Genomic DNA, 22,103 nt, shown 5'->3' on the forward strand with positions numbered 1-22,103 from the left:
AGAGTGATCTGAGCGGGCTCCATGCTTGCTGTGGTATGGCATCTGCACAGAAAAAAGGTGCGGAACGATTGTCTGCTGTTGCTCTTACGGAGGGAGGGGTGACTGACGACACGGCTTACAGGGTTGGCTTACAGGGAATTAAAATCAACAAAGGGGGTGGCTTTACATCAAGGAGAAACAAAAACAACTGTCACACAGAATGGCCCCCCAAGAACTGAACTCAAAACCCTGGGTTTAGCAGGCCAATGCTCAACCCAATACTCAACCCAATGAGCTATCCCTCCCCTGGTATTTCAGGCAGGACTGAATCTCCATTAAACTTTTTAAGGTGCCCCTGACAGACCTCACCAAAACAATTGTCAGCAGTTGATTTCACGGAGGGAGGGAGGGAGCGGGGAGCAAATGAATACAAAACAAATCTGGTGTATTTCTTGTTTTGATCCACTTCATTGATCTTTTACATCTTTGGCTGGCAGCAGATGGTGCAATAGGACTGCTAGCCATCTTCATCTCCTAGCTGCTCGCCATAAGATGGTACAGTAGGACTGCTGGCGGGACTAAAGAGAATGATCTGGTCAAGTCACTCCTATTTTAGTCCCTGCACCCATGTCTGCCCTGGCGCTCCTGACCGACCTTACCGAGGCGGCCAGGAGCACCTCAGACATGACGACGATGGCTATCAGGCCTATTGCACCGTCTCCTGCCACAAGGCAATGGGTTGCTGCTGTGTAGCAATGCAGTACCGCATCTGCCAGCACCCAGGAGACGTACGGTGACAGTGAGCTGAGCGGGCTCCATGCTTGCCATGGTATGGCGTCTGCACAGGTAATTCAGGAAAAAAGATGCAAAACAATTGTCTGCCGTTGCTTTCACAGAGGGAGGGAGGGCCTGACGACATGTACCCAGAACCACCTGCAACAATGTTTTTGCCCCATTAGGCATTGGGATCTCAACCCAGAATTGCAATGGGCGGCGGAGACTGCGGGAACTGTGGGATAGCTACCCACAGTGCAATGCTCCGGAAGTCGATGCTAGCCTCGGTACTGTGGAAGCACTCGGCCAAGTTAATGCACTTAGAGCATTTTGTGTGGGGGGGACACACAATCGACTATATAAAAACTATTTCTAAAAAACCGACTTCTATAAATTCGACCTAAATTCGTAGTGTAGACATCCGCTAAAGCAATTATACAAACTGGCATGACCTTGCTAAATATATATTATAATTTATACATATTATATAAATTAATACATCTCTACAGAGCATTTAGAGATATAGTAATATAATCTGCAATCCTCTCTTCTTCTCAGCATAATAACCAATTAAGACTAGAACACCCCTAATTTTTTCCCATCTTAGCTGACAGGAGCGAAGCCCAGGGTGGGAAGAAAGAAGAGCTAATGTTTTATGGAACAGAGTCTGAGAACCACAAAATAGTCAGCCTTTCCTTTTTTATTCTTTTTTTTTTTTTTTTTTTTTTTTTGGTCATTGCATTGCAATATTGGTATTATGATGATAAATCAGGAGCAATTACCAATCTTAAATATCTTTGGTTTTGTTTAAAATAGTTTTCAAATGACTTTAGCTTGAAAAAAGTATAGCTGGCATTTTAATATGATTTTTATCCAATTACAATACATGTTCTAGATGTACTTCAGATAACCAGTCATTAATGGATTTAAGGTGAAACAACTCATTTGATCTCAGTCTACAGCCACTGTAACTTGTTGCTATTAATTAGTGTAGAGAAGCAGCCCTAGATTGAAATAAGGGCCGTTTTTTCACACTTTGAAATAAGAGAGAGGTGCATACAGTAAATTGTCTCATATTATCATTTCAGTTACAGTGTGGCTTAATCTGGGATATGTGGTTTGTCTTTTCTCTGTCCAGCTGATGAGAACTGTGCATATGTGATAGAGGTTAGACTAGCGGTACTGTTAATATTAGTTTTGGTGCTCTTTGGAGCAAAGTACTTATCATAAAATGATGTACAGACAGTTTATTCCTTCCTCCCAAAAAACCCTATCCAGGAGGGGGCTGCAATGTTGTGTTCTGATATCAAAGTTAGTATGCATGTTTTTATATGTGTGTTTAGTTGTTATATATTTGATTAATAAGAATTTATACTGAATGTAAAATAACTCACTGTATTTGGAACATACGTAATTATTTTTCCTTTCTACAGAATGATACCTTTGCTGATTTTGATTCCATGACTGATCGCCTTTTAGATGAAATAATACAATATATTCAAATTTACAACCTAACAATTTCAAAAATCAGGTAATACCTATGTTGTATATTACTTTATTTCTATAAAATATATAATACCCACTAGAAAGTACATGATTAGTTGTCCTAAACTGTCATACAATTACTTGATAATCAGGTACAAAAAAGATGGGGTTGGGGGAAAACATACCAAAATGAGGGTAAGAGAAAATTAAATGATGTGGGCTTCTAAATGAAAAACAAACAAAAGAAGTTTTAATACACAATATTAAAACTATAAATAGTGTTATGGCTTCAGGTTACGTTTAAAAATTTAACAGTCTGCAACATCTTAAAAGGAAAATTTCTTCATCAGTAACTGAAGTTCTCAGAATATAATATATTAACTTTTAGATCCACACTGTGGGAATTAGTGTGATGGGCTCTGCAATCCTGGAACCATTTAAAGTAGTCTAGCTTTAAGGTCTTATGGTAAGGATTTAGACAGCACTACAAGCTGTTGTGTCATAGGCATCATGGGCTGATTGTAATGTATTCTGGGCCTTTCTGGATTATTGCCTTCAGTAACCTGTCTGAGAACATCAAGGAGGAGATATGTCATGAGGAGGATCTCATTTCCTAGGTGGATGCCATACCATACCATCAATCCTTGTTAACTGACAATACTCATGGAGGCACCAGTTGCCAGCTCCATATTTAAAGTTGTGTTTTGGTTTGCACTTTAAGAAAGAATTCATGCTTTTTATTATGAGTTCACAATTCAGAACTATTGTTTTAGGATCTCTGCAAACTCAGATATTGCTGCACAGGTTACACTTGAAGTTTTGAAGTTTTTCCTCATAACAGTAACAGCTGGCTAATATTTTTAATGAAAGCTGAGAGAAAACAACTGAGTCTGTCCACACCCCTTGCTTTGGGAAATGCTGTTCCTCTGCCTTTTCAAAGGTCCAGTCTGCTCAGCAATAAGACTCTTGAGGAGACTGAAGGAAACCAGAGCAGCTCAGTTTTTAGAGGGGTTTCATCTTACTATTAGGCAAAGACAACTTCCTTCAAGTATCATAGGAACTATACCCAGTATCACATGGAAATACCCAGCAGGAGTGTCTTCTGAACAGCAAAAAAAAAAAAAAAAAAAGTGGCCCCATTCTGCTTGTTAACTTAAAGGGGTACAGCACAAAGAGAAAATATCTTCATTTCCAGGTTCTCCAGGACTGCTTCATCCTCTAGAAAGTAGCAGTTTTGATATCTCAGTAGAGAGCCCATTCCCAGTCCATGCACATGCTCTTCCCCTTGTCCCATTCTTCTTCTGCATCATTTCACAAACATAGCAAGTGATCTGTCTCCATCCAGTTTCTGCATCAGATATGAGTTTCATCTATATCAAACTATGTACTTTTAATTTGTTTTCACAAAGTCTCATAGCATCCTTGGGGAGATTAGAGTGCATAAACAGTGTGTCTGGAGCAACTGTTTAGAAGGACCCAAAACCTTTCAGATGCCCATTTCCCCATTCATTCTTTCTTTGAGGAAAAGTCCAAAGGGAAACTGATCTGTTCAGAGAGTCCAAATGGCTAAAACTCAGTATCCAGGCCTGTTATGAGAAGGTAAGAGTTCAACACCAGAAATACCTTTAAGTCCCTTTCCACCAAGGTAGCAGACATCTCCATAATTTATCTGTGTAATGTACCTAACTGAAGTTAGTATGGCTGTCTTTCAGTATTTAATTCACACATATAACCAACAGTATTTTTTTTACTCTAGAACTATGAGAGTACCTGAATAGATAGAACTCCATTACATGCTTGTTTCAGGAGGGCACTACTTCAGTTTGTATTTAGTTAACCATTCAGCTGTCATCCTCTAGAGTTCTACTTTTTGTTAATGTGGGTGTCTCTTAGAGACAATTGCATGAGGAAAAAAGGAAAAATATGTATTAACCCAGTAATTAGAGTTCTCTGAATATAGTGCCTCTACAAATCGACACTAAACCTTCATTCTTCCCCACTTCTCTTGGAGTTTGAGATGGTTTAGATGAAAGAAAGAGCAGCTCAAGACATTTACAGGAACAGGCCTTTTAGAATGGTAGTTACTGCCTAATTCCTATGCACCCCCTAATGACTAAACTGGTTTAGAATGACAGGTTTCAGAGGAACAGCCGTGTTAGTCTGTATTCGCAAAAAGAAAAGGAGTACTTGTGGCACCTTAGAGACTAACCAATTTATTTGAGCATGAGCTTTCGTGAGCTACAGCTCACTTCATCAGATGAAGTGAGCTGTAGCTCACGAAAGCTCATGCTCAAATAAATTGGTTAGTCTCTAAGGTGCCACAAGTACTCCTTTTCTTTCTGGTTTAGAATGGTTTTCAGGATCACAAGGGCATGGCTCACAACTCCTACAATGAGGATATGCACAAACAATTATATGAGAGAATAGCAGACTTTAATTCTTTCATAATTACTAAAAGTCCTTTCCAGCCCTACATTTCTGTGATTCTATTATTGTTCAGTTAATACATAGATGGACTGACATCAAATACCATGGGGAGCAGGGACAGTGAAGTGCCATCCACTGAGACAGCATTTTAAAAGGTTACCTTTTGGAAGGCAGTACTATGTAAATGATGCAGAGCCAGCAAGTCAAAATATATATCACACTACAAAACCCTTAACAGAAATAACACTTCTATAGGGCATTATGCCTGGCAGTGACTTATATAAGGACTCCCAGAACTCCTGTGTTCAAGTTACACAAATGTATCGTTTTTAATTTTAGTCTTTTATAATGTTGTCCTTGTGAAAAGTGCTGGATAGGCATCTCTGAAGACTGTCTCTTATTTATGTAGAGAGCTAATGCATGATGAACAGTGGCAGTACAAAGTTAGTACTGCCACACTATACTACCAGTTAGTGCACCACACTATAATACCAGTATAGCTTGTCAAACTGATGTAATCTACCAGAAGTGTGGAAGGCTAGCTTATTTTCCATGTTCATTTAATTCTTGGCTTATCTCCTGAGACTGCTTTCAAGGGTGCCAGTTGTGGTTTTTTTATTATATAGACATATGTCCTCTATGATTGGGTTGACATTTGATTTCTTTCACACACAAATTGACAAAAAATTAGCTTGGCAGCAAAATTTATTACTAATCTGGGATGGAGTTTGAATGGTGATCAATAGAATGGAAGGTTATATATCCTATTAACAGTACTCATAGGGGAACAAAAGCATATAGAATGAATACATTTTAGTAATCAACTAATGCACATGCTTTTTTCTCTAAATACAGACAAACAGAGCAAGGCAACACACAGTCAGTCTATTTTGAAAAGCTGCATATCTACAGTGGACTGCTTAGAAAGATTTGCAAAACAGAATAGTGAATTAATGGAAAAATGCAGCTCCAGTTCCATTAATATATTAAGAATAATGCATGACTGAGGCAGTAAGTTTGGCAAAGGACTCAGGGAAGGCCTGGATTCCATAATGTCCCTTTTTTCCCCCTTTGAATTCTGTAACTTAATGTTTTTCGGAGACTCTGCTGAGGTTGAAGAATTTCGGCTGGTTTCCCAGAGGCCAGTGCTTATTAAGTCCTGTCTAGACTGGAAAAATAGGTTGTGTTTTTAAAATGTTAGCAAACACGTTATAATTAAAATGTTTAAACACTGGTTTTGACAGGGTTTAACATCTTTAAGGTGTTTTGTTTTCTGTATACATCAATGTTTAAAATACATTAGTAAAATTTTTAAATATGACCCATTTTTGTAGTAGACGGAGCCCTAGAAATATCCACACTTGGGAATTCCTTCCTGTGGGGTACCCTCAAGCCCTTTCACCCCCATCTCAGGAAGAGCTGAGAGAAAAAAAACAAAGGAAATCAGCTGTTGCCACCAGCTAGTTAAACAACATATGCACAAACTTCTTAGGGACACAAAAATCCAATCCTGTTCTTAAAAAAGGTAAATTTTACTAACCTCCCCCTCCCCCTGCACACACACACACACACACACACACACACACAATACATTTTGAAACTTAGGCTTTTTGCTAAATCTTTAAAAAAACAATTACAAAAATTAAGCATCAAGATAGCTCTCTTGAGGTTCAGCTTAAAGGTTACAAACAAAACAAAAGCACCTGGGGTTAGCACAAAGGAGTCCACAAGCCCGTAAGAAATAAAAGAAATAACCCTTATCATGTCTTTCTAGACATTCCCTGATTTACTTACATAGCTGGGGTTTCAGATAAGTAGGTTTGAGATCTGAATTAATGCTTCTTTATACCTTGTTTTAAAGCTGCTTGCATATTGCTACTCTGTGTCTCCACTCTCCAGAGAACAAAAGACAAAAGAGGGTAGTCTTGTTTCAATTTTAAAAAGTTCTAGCCTTGCCATTGGCTTTTTTGGTCAGGTGCCTACTCCCTTCTTTTTACCTATGGGCTTTTTTTTTTTTTTATCCTTTACAGGTAAAGCAAGTAGAGAACAGGGATTTTATAGCTAACTGGCTGGCTGGGTGTCCATAAAAGGGAGCTTCCCCTGCCCCTTCATTTATCACATAGCCTAATTCGAATTCCTGGAAAGATACTGGAACAAATTATGAAACAATCCATTTGTAAGCACGTGTAGGATAATAGGGTTATAAGGAATAGCCAGAATGGATTTTTCAAGAACAAATCATGCCAAACCAACCTAATTTCCTTCTTTGGCAATTATAATAGGCTTGTGGGTGTGGGGGAAGCAGTCAATGTGGTATGTCTTGTTTTTAGTAGAGCTTTTGACACAGTCCCCCATGACATTCTCATGAGCAAATTAGGGAAATGTGGTCAAAATGAAATTACTGTAAGGTGGATGCACATCTCTTTGAAAGACCATACCAAAGAGTAGTTACTAGTGGCTTGCTGTCAAACTGGGAGGATGTATCTAGTGGGGTTCTGCAGGGATCAGTCCTCTGTCTGGTACTAGTCAGTATTATTATTAATCACTTGGATAATGGAGTGGAGAGTATGCTTCTAAAATTTGCAGATAACGCTAAGCTTGGAGGGGTTGCAAGAACTTTGGAGGACATGATTAGAATAAAAAATGGCCTTCACAAATTGGAGAATTGGTCTGAATTCAACAAGATGAAATTCAATAAAGGCAAGTGCAAATACTTCATTTAGAAAGGAAAAATCATATGCTCAACTACAAAATGGGTAATAACTGGCTAGGTGTTATTCTGTTGAAAAAAACCTGAGGATTATAGTGGATCAGAAATTGATTTGGGTTAACGAAGTGATGTAGCGGCAAAAATGGCCAGTATCATTCTGGGATGCGTTAAGGGAGTGTCATATGTAATATAGAGGAGGCAGTTCTCCCCCTCTACTTGGCACTGGTGAGGCCTCAGCTGGAGTCTATGTTCAATTCTGGGCTCCACGCTTCAGAAAAGATGTGGACAAATTGGAGAGATTCCATGGGACAGCAACAAAAATGATAAAAGGTTTAGAACCTGACCTTTGAGGAAAGGTTAAAAAAACTGGGCATGTTTAGTTGTGAGAAGAGAGGACTGAGGGAGGACCTAATAAGTCTTCAAATAAATTAAGGGCTATTATAAAGAAAATGGTGAGCAACCATTCTCCATGTCCACTCAAGGAAAGATAGGAAGTAACGGACTTAATCTGCAGCAGGCGAGATTTAGGTTAGATATTAGCAGGGGTATGCGCAGGAATTTAAATGTTGTTGCTTTTGAAGCTGCCCTGGCCCCAGAGCTAGAGGCATTCCGTGCCCCTACCAATTATTGGGGAAACCCAGACCTCTGCTTTCCTCTCTTTGTGCACACCCCTGGATATTAGGAAAATCTTCTACTATAAGGATAGTTAAGCTCTGGAATTCCCATCATAGGAAGTTTTAAAAAACAGGTTGGACAAATAGCTGTCAGGTGTGGTCTAGGTTTACTTGGTTTTGCAGTAGTGTGGGGGACTGGACTTTATGATTTCTCAAGGTCCCTTCCAACTCTACATTTCTGTGACTGTTAAGATCAGTACCTCACACAGTGGGCCATGATCTTGGTTGGAATCTGTAGGCACTTATTATAACTATGAATTCGGTGGCAAAAAACTGTTAATGCAGAATTAAGGTTGCTTGGTGTTATGTCATCCCCTTGCAGATCACGCAAAACTTTTGAAAACCAGGAAATGCACAGTTCAAATTGCCCATGCACCCTCAACTCTGTCCTCTCTCAGCAAAGCCCCAGTATGCCCTGTTAATGCCCATACTTTTACTCTGCCAACTGCATAGTTGTTGAAATGTACAAGCTCTTCACCTCCTTTACAACCCATTTGCTCTCACCCAGAGGATTTCATGTAACACTACTAAAGGATCTAAACAGAAAAGGAGGAGCTGCCCATGTCATCTTCCCTCTGGTCCCCTGGAGCTGACAGTAGCCAATTTTGAATTTTTTGCATACACTCCAGGTGCAGTCAATATGGTGGAAGCCGTAATTGGGCTTGCTTGGTAAAGATGTGTTTGTGATATGAGGACACATGCAGATTACTTTGAAGCGTGTGACAGAACTGTGATTATGATATGAGATCTGTGTTTTGCACCCTCTCATGTTTTGCGAGAAAAGGAATGAGCTGCATGTGTACCTTCAGGATCCAGTATGCATCATTTAAATGCAGAAATATGTAGGTTATCAGGACATAGGGCTTTTATTACAAAGGATGTTGTCAGCATTAAAGTGGAAAATGAAAACATTCTAATGCTTTAATAATGGTTAAGAGAAAGTGTAGGATGACAATCCTGTCAGTAAGTGTAAGGGACTTCTTGTGGCACCTTAGAGACTAACCAATTTATTTGAGCATGAGCTTTCGTGAGCTACAGCTCACTTCATCAGATGTTTACCGTGGAAACTGCAGCAGACTTTATATACACACAGAAATCATGAAACAATACCTCCTCCCACCCCACTGTCCTGCTGGTAATAGCTTATCTAAAGTGATCAACAGGTGGGCCATTTCCAGCACAAATCCAGGTTTTCTCACCCTCCACCCCCCCACACAAATTCACTCTCCTGCTGGTGCTAGCCCATCCAAAGTGACAACTCTTTACATAATCAAGTCGGGCTATTTCCTGCATAGATCAAGGTTTTCTCACATCCCCCCCACCCCCATACACACACAAACTCACTCTCCTGCTGGTAATAGCTCATCTAAACTGACCACTCTCCAGGTTTAAATCCAAGTTAAACCAGAACATCTGGGGGGGGGGTAGGAAAAAACAAGAGGAAACAGGCTACCTTGCATAATGACTTAGCCACTCCCAGTCTCTATTTAAGCCTAAATTAATAGTATCCAATTTGCAAATGAATTCCAATTCAGCAGTTTCTCGCTGGAGTCTGGATTTGAAGTTTTTTTGTTTTAAGATAGCGACCTTCATGTCTGTGATTGCGTGACCAGAGAGATTGAAGTGTTCTCCGACTGGTTTATGAATGTTATAATTCTTGACATCTGATTTGTGTCCATTTATTCTTTTACGTAGAGACTGTCCAGTTTGACCAATGTACATGGCAGAGGGGCATTGCTGGCACATGATGGCATATATCACATTGGTGGATGTGCAGGTGAACGAGCCTCTGATGGTGTGGCTGATGTTATTAGGCCCTGTGATGGTGTCCCCTGAATAGATATGTGGGCACAATTGGCAACGGGCTTTGTTGCAAGGATAAGTTCCTGGGTTAGTGGTTCTGTTGTGTGGTATGTGGTTGTTGGTGAGTATTTGCTTCAGGTTGCGGGGCTGTCTGTAGGCAAGGACTGGCCTGTCTCCCAAGACTTGTGAGAGTGTTGGGTCATCCTTTAGGATAGGTTGTAGATCCTTAATAATGCGTTGGAGGGGTTTTAGTTGGGGGCTGAAGGTGACCGCTAGTGGCGTTCTGTTATTTTCTTTGTTAGGCCTGTCATCAGCGGCACTGCTATGGGTACCCGCATGGCCCCACAGTATGCCAACATTTTTATGGCTGATTTAGAACAACGCTTCCTCAGCTCTCGTCCCCTAAAGCCCCTACTCTACTTGCGCTATATTGATGACATCTTCATCATCTGGACCCATGGAAAAGAAGCCCTTGAGGAATTCCACCATGATTTCAACAATTTCCATCCCACCACCAACCTCAGCCTGGTCCAGTCCACACAAGAGATCCACTTCCTGGACACTACAGTGCTAATAAACAATGGCCACATAAACACCACCCTATACCGGAAACCTACTGACCGCTATTCCTACCTGCATGCCTCCAGCTTTCACCCTGACCACACCACACGATCCATCGTCTACAGCCAAGCTCTGCGATACAACCGCATTTGCTCCAACCCCTCAGACAGAGACAGACACCTACAAGATCTCTGTCAAGCTTTCTTACAACTACAATACCCACCTGCAGAAGTAAAGAAACAGATTGATAGAGCCAGAAGAGTTCCCAGAAGTTACCTACTACAAGACAGGCCTAACAAAGAAAATAACAGAACGCCACTAGCGGTCACCTAGTCACCTAAGGCTGTGAGGTGGTTCTTAAATTGTAATGTGTGCTCTTATTTCTGGGGAATTGACTAAGTGCGTGAGTGTACACCAAGATCTGGAGCCAGCTGAACCTTATAGCACCAAGGACTAGTGTGAGTATGTGCATTTTGGGGCATTGCTCAATGAAGGTAGAAGAAAGGTGACGTGGGCAATCTTTTCTCCCTCTCCCCCCACTGACCTTCAGTACTGTTAATTCTAATCCTCCTTTTAAAAGGAGGTGAGGAGCATGTATATTTCAGCAACTCTTGGATTGGCAGAGCAAAGGTATGTGCATTAACAGGGCATCTTGGGGCATTGCTGACAGAGGGCAGAGTTAAGGTTACATGGGCATCCTTAGCCAGGCATTGCTTGGTTTTCAGAAATTTGTTTTGTTCTACTCTGTGTTCTGCAAAGAGATGACATGCTACCAAATAATCTTAACGCTGTGTTAACAAAGTCTTTTGCCACTGGATTTTCTTACGTTTTGAACAGGAAAAGACTGGTTGGTAGAAGGAGTGACTAGTCATTTAGGCAGTTGCACATATCACAACCCTCAATTTGCATATTAAGCCAAATCAACCTATAGTAAGCAATTCCCACGTCATGGTGTACTCCTTGCTGTCCCGCAAAATTCTGCACCCTCATAATCCAGGAATTGCTGAGAATCCACACAATGGCACCCACACGTTTCTTTTCCTTCAGCAGTCAAGGCACCTGCACTGTGAGTTCCAAACCTCCGCACTATGTGTCTTTGGAAACACCACATTAATCTGCCCCAAGATCAGAAAGTAGCAACTTCCCCGTCTCCTCACTTCCCCAGGGGCGAGTAAAATACAGATTTTCTTGAACAACCAGTCCAAGGCTTGCTTACCACCCCTCTTCTTTGACACAACTGGCTGCTGACTATTCTGCTGTGTTCACAGTAAGCCGCTTCATAAAGTAAAACACGTTATAACAGAAACAGCTTTTAGCAAGCAACATGAGATACTTCTATAAATTCGACCTAAATTCCTAGTGAAGACATCCGCTAAAGCAATTATACAAACTGGCATGACCTTGCTAAATATATATTATAATTTATACATATTATATAAATTAATACATCTCTACAGAGCATTTAGAGATATAGTAATATAATCTGCAATCCTCTCTTCTTCTCAGCATAATAACCAATTAAGACTAGAACACCCCTAATTTTTTCCCATCTTAGCTGACAGGAGTGAAGCCCAGGGTGGGAAGAAAGAAGAGCTAATGTTTCATGGAACAGAGTCTGAGAACCACAAAATAGTCAGCCTTTCCTTTTTTATTCTTTTTTTTTTTTTTTTTTTTTTGGTCATTGCATTGCAATATTGGTATTATGATGATAAATCAGGAGCAATTACCAATCTTAAATATCTTTGGTTTTGTTTAAAATAGTTTTCAAATGACTTTAGCTTGAAAAAAGTATAGCTGGCATTTTAATATGATTTTTATCCAATTACAATACATGTTCTAGATGTACTTCAGATAACCAGTCATTAATGGATTTAAGGTGAAACAACTCGTTTGATCTCAGTCTACAGCCACTGTAACTTGTTGCTATTAATTAGTGTAGAGAAGCAGCCCTAGATTGAAATAAGGGTCGTTTTTTCACACTTCGAAATAAAGAGAGAGGTGCATACAGTAAATTCTACTGTTGCATACAGTAAATTGTCTCATATTATCATTTCAGTTACAGTGTGGCTTAATCTGGGATATGTGGTTTGTCTTTTCTCTGTCCAGCTGATGAGAACTGTGCATATGTGATAGAGGTTAGACTAGCGGTACTGTTAATATTAGTTTTGGTGCTCTTTGGAGCAAAGTACTTATCATAAAATGATGTACAGACAGTTTATTCCTTCTTCCCAAAAAACCCTATCCAGGAGGGGGCTGCAATGTTGTGTTCTGAGGGGAAAAGCCACACACACACCCCTAGAAACTTTTTGAAAAAATGCTATTTTTTTCAGGGTTTATATCTCTAAAACCCATGGCTCAAATGACCCAAATGAGGGTCACTGTACTATAACCTTACTTAGCACTCTCACAAGGAGGGGTGAAAGTAACTTAAATTTCTTACCGGTACAGTCGTATCGCAACCTCCCTTCCCACCTCCACATTTAACTTCATGGATCCCTTTGCATGACTTTGATACAGTAGCTGTCTACTAGTTTTATTCTAGAGTATTGCTAGTAACTTTAAGCTTTAACATTGGCTGTATAGTCATGGCTCCAGTGCTGGGAGAGAACTCTCCCAGCGCTGTAATAAAACCACCTCCATGAGGGGAATAGCTACCAGCGCTGTCTACATTGCCACTTACAGCACTGAAACTTTCCTTGCTTAGGAGTGTGAAAAAACACACACACACCCTCGAGTGAGGAAAGCTTCAGCACTGGTAGCTATTCCCCTCATTGGCTATATAGATATACCCTTTTGTGGATGACTTTCAGCTTCTTCATTTGTTGCTGTTCTTTTTAACTGACAATCCCCCATTTCCTCACTTTTATGTTTAAACATACCCGTTAGTGTGTAAGACGGGAAGAGGGCTGGGGAGGTGTCACAGACCAGCAAACAGCAGCAAGCTCCTACCATTGGGAAAGAGGCGTGAGATGAAGAAGTTTCATGCGGGGTGCCAGCTGCTTTGGAACCCAACTCGCACGCTGCCATGCCCCATGCCTTGCTTCCTCCTCTTCCCCCCCCCCCCCCCCAGCTGCTGGATCCTTCCTCTGGCACCCCATAGCTTCCAGCAACAGGGACTGCTGCAGAGACTCCTGCAAACAGCCTGGGCACAGGAGAAGGAAGGAGGGTCCCTGGCTCTGGTTCTCCCCGATTGAAGCCAGGTGAGCTCTCCCTCCCGCAGCTGGCTGAATAATGAATGAACCCAAGGGCTGGAAGCAGAGTACAGCGCTCTGGGCACAGAGCACAAAGCCACCCCTTCATCCTGCAGCATGCACACAACACTCGCTCCCCAAGCTGCCTCGTCCCCAAAGGGCCCGCGTGTATGGATCTGCACGCTGGAGGGCAGGCGGCACACAGGAGAACCGGCCCAAGGGAAGCAAGGAGCTTTCTGCACAAGCACACTCCTGAGTCCTGCTCGCATTGCACTCCTTAGACTCCCCTCCCTCCCCCCCCCGCCTGCCACCTTTCAGCTCCCCTAATCTCCGAGGTCAACTCTGATTCCCTCTCCAACTATGCTTAGGGGTGGTCAGTTAGGTTTCAGAGAGAGATGTTTGCTGCAATCCATTCTGCCTTCAGGGATTTCACAACACTGGGCCCCTTCCAGCAACATCTCCACTCCAGTGAGTCGTTCCCTCTTATCGAAGGCTGAAGTATGCAGTGTGTGATTCTGTAATCGACTACATTTAATTACTTTGTTCCAATGGAGGGGACAATCACAGTGGGTGCTTTCTACTGTAAATTACGCGCCTGACACGACAGACTTGACCAATAAGAAGCAAGTGGTTACCATGATGGCACTCAAAAGCTAATGTTCGAAATCATGTGAACATCTTCCACCTGACAAGAAGTAAAAACTGAAAAGGAGCATTTTGTGTCTAGAGAATGTAAAATATATTTAATTCAAGACATAAATCAGATTTTTTGTTATTACTACAGTTAAACCTAGCCTATTTTACCCATTTGTACTGAATGCTTTGGCCACTTTCTTACCGGTATGCCGTACGGCTTACTTTCACCTCTGCTCACAAGGCATTGCAAATTTTAGAGCACTTAGAAGCGTTGGCCTTTAAAAAAGAAGGATAGAGAGATAACGGAAGGAGATGGCTTTTCTACACACCCATATACAAGGCTCAGAAAGGTGTGAAGTGGTCCATTCATCTCAATGGGATGTTCTCAGCTCAATGAGAACACTGAGTAGAGGTTACATCTCAGTGCTATTGTTTCAGGTTGTAGGGTGAACTTTTCCATTCATCTCAGTGGGTGTTCTCATCCCCACCCATTCTGTTGCACCACTATAATAAGCTATTTGGGTCATTTGAGCCAAGCTTACCTTGCAGCATATTTAATGGAAAAATCCTTTCAAAATAATTGCTCTCAGTATAAGAGGAGAGGCATGTACATGGTGTATGTATGGTATGATAGAGCTTAGGACAGGGATATACTTGTCCTGCTAGGTGTGCCCAAGTTTCAGATAGGTGAAGAATAGCCCCACTCCTCTTTACTAGTGGCGGTAACAAATTTGATATACTCCTGTCAGCTGTAGCTATCTTACTTTTGCAGCTAGCTCGACTTGCTCACCGCTCTGGAGGGACAACTGAACCATAAAGCTAAATATTCAGCTCTTTAGTCCATTCCCCAAGCAAACGCACCTGAGATGTTGCTTCCACCAAAAATAAAGTATCTATCCAGAGTGACATTTTCTTCCCCCCAGGAATACTTGTAGAATTTGTATCATACAGGTTGTCTTGGCAACTGATAAGCATCCATCCCACTAACCTCCACAGTCATTAAATACCAAAATGATGTCTTATTCAGTCATTCACATCACATTTATAATATTTTCTCAGTAGTTGGTGTGTACCTGGTTCAGAAACAATAAACTTGAAAAAAATTGGTTGATGTGTTAACTGAAATAGGTTTTTTTATGTGTTTAACAATTCTGAGGCGCTCACGAAAAACTTCTCCCTAAGCTAGTTGCGCGTTTTGGAAAATATTGAACTTTATAGTAGTTTGTTTTTGTTTTGTTTTATTACTTAACATTTTGAAGTCACGGGGAGTGGCGGGGGGGGGAGGGAGATTGGAAATATTCCATTTCTTTCTTTCTTTACTCCTTAAATCGTTTATAAAGGCATCAAATTTCACTTTAAGGAAAAATAAAATAAAAAGAATTTCCCCAAGGTTTCATTTTACGCTGTTTTTCTTTTCAAATAGTTTTATTGGACATTCGCTGGGCAATTTAATAATCCGTTCAGTGCTCACAAGACCTCGGTTTAAATATTACCTCAACAAACTTCACACCTTCCTGTCTCTCTCTGGACCACATCTTGGTACCCTCTACAACAGCAGTGCTCTTGTTAATACAGGTAAAAGCTTCAATGTTGTTTTCAATGGTATGAATTCAGGATACATTTGTTCAGGAGAAAATTAGTAGGCATCTCTTGCTTTTGAAATGTTAATAAAAGGCTCTTCTAGGGCCTACAGCTTTGTGCATTCTTTGAATTAGGAAAATCAGGCACATTCTCACACTGCTTTTAGGAACAAATGGAGAAAGAGGCAAGTGTAAAACCTTAATGGGAAAAAAGACAACCATTATAAGAGCACATCAGTCTGTTTGAACCAGTTTTTATGTTAAAATATTTTTCAAGGTATAACCTTCTAAGATTAGTTTATTGGTAAATACCTAGCTAAGATATAATTAAACAAATCTTCAAAGAAAACAAATGTAATAAACAGTTATATGCATACAGTCAATGAACAAAAACAACCTGTGATCTTTGTGTCCATAAAAACTAACCCAGACAGTTCAAATATTGAATATCAAATGTGCTCAACAAACTGCTAGTGAACAATAGTGTTCCCACACCTTGAATACTGCATGCAGTTTTGGTCACCCCCTCAAAAAAGATAAATTAGAAATGGAAAAGGCACAGAGAAGGGCAACAAAAATGATTAAGGGTATGGAGCAGCTTCCATATGAGGGGAAATTAAAAAGACTGAGACTGTTCATTTTAGAAGAGAGATGAATAAGCGGGAATATGACCGAAATCTTGAAACTTATGAATGGTGTAGAGAAAGTGAATAAGGAAGTGTTATTTACATAACACAAAGACCAGGGGTCACCCCATGAAATGAATAGGCAGTAGGTGTAAAACAAACAAAAGGAAGTAGTTCTTCACGCAACACACAGTCAATTTGTGGAACTAGTTGCCCTAGGATATTGTGAAGGCCAAAACTATAACTGGGTTAAAAAAAGAGTTAGATAAGTTCCTGTGATATGAGTCCATCAATGGCTATTATCCAAGAGGATCAGGGATGCAACCCCCTTGCTCTGCGTGTCCCTAAGCCTTTGACCACCAGATGCTGGGACTGGACGATGGGATGGATCACTTGATAATTTCTCTGTTCTGTTCATTCCCTTTGAGCTGTTTGGCATTGGCCACTGTTGGAAGACAGGATACTGGGATAGGTGTTCAATTGCTCTGACCCAGTACAGCCATTCTTGTGTTCTTAACAATCTACAGACCAAATAAACGATTAAGGAACATGTATAATCTATATGCGTACATTTTCTGAATAGAAAAAAGGTGAAAATTGTCGTGCATTATTTGCCCAAATATAATTTGCTGGAGTTGTGAGGATATCAGTGAAATTGAGTGGGCTTTTGAAACTTGGCATGTACAATATGTAGCCCTCAATGTATGCTTTACCGTGGTGGGGGGGGAAGTTTTGCCATAAGTGATCCCAAAAAAATTACACACTAAGCATGAACAACCTATTATTTGCTTTTAGTATTCCAGATGATGTGAGATTTGGATATTTGAGTATTTTCATAGTCAGCAGTGAGTCTAGTTGGCTTTAGTCATCTTAGTAATAAGGTTAGACCTTTCTAGGTATCATACAGAAAACTTTTATACTTTCTGAAGAGTTGTATCGCTTGTGATTGATCACGTCTCACGATACCATTTTTTTACAATAACCATCATTGCTTTTCATATGTTTAATGGATTATAAATTTTAAGTTAATATTCCAGAAAACTCAAATAATTACATGCGATATAGCATTTTAGGACTGAGCATGACTAGCATTAAAACTTTGGGTACTAGCTATATATTTATTTGTGATCACTTGAGAATACCTGGTAGTTTGTTTTCTTCTGCTTTATAGAGATAACAAGGGCTTGTAAGAATTTCTGAAAAGTCATATTTAGACGGATGGCTTTACCCATCAACTGGGAAAAAGAGGTGCTGCACAACATCCAGGAGGGTATAATAATGAGACCTCTTTTCCATTCCTCTCCCCAGTTCAGAGAATGCCTTCCCTTTCTTTTCTGCCTACTTCCATGAATCTTGACCTCTGTGATTCTAAAAGTTATTTGTTTTGGTGACACTTGAGTCTCTTTTATATTTTAGACAGGTTATATATTTCAGCATCAAAACATCTGAAACATTATTTTAAAATGTTGAGGGTATGTCTGTATGTTACCTTGTGGTTAATATTTAAAGACATACCTTGATATTTTGGTGAAAGAACTTTTTCCCCTAGCACCAAGAATATTAACTTTGTTTTAACTAAGGACAGTATTCATTATTTATTAAATACATATCAGATAGGAAACAGTGATGGCTGAGAGAACTATAGAATGGTTGTGGGTTTGATAATGCTAACATAAATGTAAAATAAAGAGTGGGAAATGTAATGTATGGACATTGACTTTACACATTTAATTGCCGTTTAGTGATTCTTATTTTACTGCTGAAATATACTTACATCCACTGTATGTAACCATACAGGTCTCTGGTTTATGCAGAAGTGGAAAAAGTCGGGTTCTTTATTACAATTGACATGTCGAGATCATTCAGACCCACGGCAAACTTTCTTATACAAACTTAGTAAAAAAGCAGGTAAGTTTTGTTCATGTTGTTCATCTTGTAGACAAGTTTGTACAGGATGTCAATAAAAAGAAAAAAATAGAAAATATTTTTTAGATAAATAATTGCATGTTCTACCATTCTGTCAGCTCTACAGTCCATTATTTGTCTATACTAAGTATTACTTCAGAAATAAATCAGACTGTGTTTGTACTGTGGTAGGTAGATCATCGAGGACCTTTCTTTCTAATTAATGAACAAACTAGCCAACCTGTATTTGGGCCTGATCTTGCACCACTGATGTCAGTGGTTTCAGTGAGAGTAAGATTGAATGCATTATACAGTCATTAAGGACCAAAAGCAGGGGTTATGTCTTTTCATTTCTAGAACTGTTTGATAACCTACATATATTTTTTTTCAGATGTTAAGCTTCTGTTGTAATATTTGTTCCAAGATCACTGATTAGGCAGTTAGTTTGTCACGGAGGTTATTGACATAATAAAAACCTATGACTTGTATCTAAAGATTTTAATTCAAATCTTTCACTAACCTGCTAGCTATCCCCATTTTATCCTTCCATGTACTTTTCCCCACTCCATTTGTTTGTGTTATGCATTAAGTCAATGGCTAAGAATCAGTTTAGGTGGTGTCTGAGATGTTAATAGTTGAGGTTGATCACCTTTAAGCATTGTGAAGTGGATATCAGGTAAATATTGCTGAATGTGTATGTCAGGCAGGCGTGCACTGAGATGGAATCCTTGTGGAGCTCAGTCAGGCACTTGCATCACCAGCTAGGCTGTTGAGCCCTCCTAGGGATCCACCAGCCATCCAGGGTAGTGGCAGAGGTCCCTGGCACCTGAAGGTTCCATCCATGCCGGAGGCCTTCCAGGATGCTAAAGACAGCATGTCTTTGCCGGTGCTGCCGACGCCCCATCAAGACGTGGTCGTCTTGAGGGAAGCTGGCACTGGGGCCCACGCAACATTCCCCATCCTTGCGGCATTGCTCCCCAGCACCGTGGCAGAGATACAACGATTGGTGTTGGGGGCATTGGAGAGGCGATCGGCAATGGTTGAAGTGTTCTCCAACTGGTTTTTTAACATTATAATTCTTGATGTCTGATTTGTGTCCATTTATTCTTTTGCGTAGAGACTGTCGGGTTTGGCCAATGTACATGGCAGAGGGGCATTGCTGGCACAATCTACCAATGTGATAGATGCCATCATGTGCCAGCAATTCCCCTCTGCCCATGTACATTGGCCAAACTCGACAGTCAACCTATTGCATGGGAGGGAAAAGCCTAGTCTTTCAAAAGTCAACTTTCACTTTGGTTGCTTTCTTTCAAGAAGTCCCTTATTTCAGTATTTTTGAAAGGTGTTTGGGTTTTGGACTATAATTTCTGGCTGTTTGAAAAAGTTCAGGGTTCTTGGAAGAGTTGAAATGTAACTTGATTGGATATTATTTTTTTAACTTTAATGAATGAAATTAATCTTCTTTCTTTTTTTACAATATCTAATAATAAATCAGTCTCCGGTTTCTATCTGAAAATTTTTATTATGTTTATCTTGCAGAAATTTTCAAATGATGCATATTGTTTATATTTACCATTTCTTTTCCTTCCTGCAGGTCTTCATTACTTCAAAAACATAGTGCTAGTTGGATCCCTGCAGGATCGTTATGTTCCTTATCATTCTGCCCGCATAGAGATGTGCAAAACAGCTTTGAAAGATAAACAGTCAGGTAATAAATGTGAAGTTTCTGTGTGTTTAGAACATGGATAGCTTTATAACCAATGTCAAGATAAATAAACCGTTATTTTCAAATAACTGAATTTTCCATGTAAGATTTCTCATACCTTTTTTTTTTTTTAAACTTAAACAGTAATATTGTAGAGCCTTGACCATATCCCCATTGAAGTCAGTCAGAAGCCTTGCCATTGACTTTGGGAGCAGAATGGTGTCTGTAATTAAAAAAAAAAAAAAAAGGCAGATTTTATTTAGCAGAGGCCCAATTCCATACTAGCAGTGAAAAGAAAGGGTTTTTCTTCCCCCCACTTACGAAGGATCATTTCTGATTATAGTTCATGATGAGATATTATGGCACATCTGTACTACAGCATTATTTGTCTGAAAAGTAAATAGACAAAATATTCTGGAGTCGTCATAAATTAGTACTGGTAAACACAATTTCACTATGAAATGCGAACAGTAAAATGTATGGGTTATAAGATTTTTTTTTTTAAAGTCTATGGAAATTAGATTTCAAATCTTCTCTTAGTAGGGAGACAATATAAAATAGGTCTCTGTTTTCTAGAATGTGTTCATATTTTCATATTCAGGGACACATAATTGTAGCTTATTCTGGGTGACACGTAATACAAGTGGGTTTTTTTTATTTTGTTTTTTTACAGGACCGATTTATGCAGAAATGATCCAGAACCTGCTTCTACCAGTTCTTCAAAACAAGGAATGTAATTTGGTCCGTTATAATGTCATCAATGCATTGCCCAATACAGCCGATTCTCTCATAGGGAGAGCTGCACACATTGCTGTTCTTGATTCAGAAATATTTTTAGAAAAGTTCTTTCTGGTTGCTGCCCTAAAATATTTCCAGTAGAAGAAAAGCATTTTAAGAGACTTGACTATTACCTCATTAACAGATGAATCAAATAATGTGTGGTATTGAAGTATAGCTGCAGCTGTATTTTAAGAGATATTTATACTTTTGTATGGAAGATAATTTATATCATCCATGTTTAGAGCTTTTTTAACATCGACTTTACTTTCTAGGTAATGTGGCTGTGCAATATTTTTTATTTGATTCTTTTTACTTTTCTATTACTTTTTCTTAATTTTTGGGTACCTAATTGAGTGGAGATTAAATTACAGTATGTACATTTGGTTGGTTTATTATTGGTTCTTAGACTACAAAAGTCAATGCTATATGGCTACATTTTAATAGAGGCTTTGGATGCCAAAATAAATTTGAATTTAAAAATTCTAATAAAGTATTATGCATCTGATTGTTATATTTTAGCATTGTAGAAAGTCTAACTGGAAAAACAATTAGCTGCTAAATTATCATACATTGAAAACAGCTATATCTGAAATGCTGGTAAAGACCATTATTTTAATGAGCGAACTGAGTCGTCTGTTCAGATATCACTACATCCTAATAATTTTCTACAAAATCATCGTCATTATTAAACATGTTATGCCTGTGGAAATATATTTTCTACTGATGATCTCAAAAACATGTTGGTTTACATATTCACTTATATTACTGGAACTTTAGTGTTCAGAAGTAAGCAGCAATTAGGGATTTTTGAATGTTTAAATAAACAACAGCTGCCTTCTAATAATTGGGGTGTTGCAAATTAAATAAAATTGCTCTTACTCTCTCAGTTCAGTTCTTCAAATGAACCTTTTACATGGACTTCCTTGTATGTACGTAAAATAAGTAAATGTAATAAATTTCTGCAATACTTTTATGAATTTAGATAATTTTTAAATATTCTTAAAATGTTTTATTGATTACAAAGTATTGTAAATATAAATCAAGGTATCTTGAAATGGAACAAAATTATAAACTTTACATGTTTAGTGATGCAGATAAAATGTTTTTGATATACAGGAATGTTAAAAGGTCTGTTGACTTTTTACTGGTGCTGAATAGCATTGAGTTCAATTCCTCCTCCCTATCCCTTTACCTGTTTAAAACAGTAATGCACTAAATGTGGAAAGGAGGTAATATGTGCATTCTCTAATTATAATGAACAGAATTT

General features: G+C 39.3%; 1 protein-coding gene across 7 annotated transcripts in view; it reads left to right on the top strand.

Moving 5' to 3' along the window:
* FAM135A (family with sequence similarity 135 member A) overlaps positions 1 to 21,813 on the top strand; it is a 140,046-nt gene extending 118,233 nt beyond the window's left edge. For all 7 annotated transcript variants that reach the window (XM_048845998.2, XM_048845999.2, XM_075126515.1 and 4 more), the window contains 5 exons: positions 2,187 to 2,284; positions 15,664 to 15,815; positions 18,244 to 18,354; positions 19,946 to 20,059; positions 20,730 to 21,813. In XM_048845998.2, the coding sequence (XP_048701955.2) occupies positions 2,187 to 2,284; positions 15,664 to 15,815; positions 18,244 to 18,354; positions 19,946 to 20,059; positions 20,730 to 20,935 (681 nt within the window). In that variant the 3' untranslated portion in view covers positions 20,936 to 21,813. The remainder of the gene's footprint in view (positions 1 to 2,186; positions 2,285 to 15,663; positions 15,816 to 18,243; positions 18,355 to 19,945; positions 20,060 to 20,729) is intronic.
* The last annotated feature ends 290 nt before the right edge of the window (positions 21,814 to 22,103 follow it).

Source organism: Caretta caretta, chromosome 3, assembly GCF_965140235.1.
Source record: "Caretta caretta isolate rCarCar2 chromosome 3, rCarCar1.hap1, whole genome shotgun sequence".
In the NCBI taxonomy this organism is placed as follows: Eukaryota; Metazoa; Chordata; order Testudines; family Cheloniidae; genus Caretta; species Caretta caretta.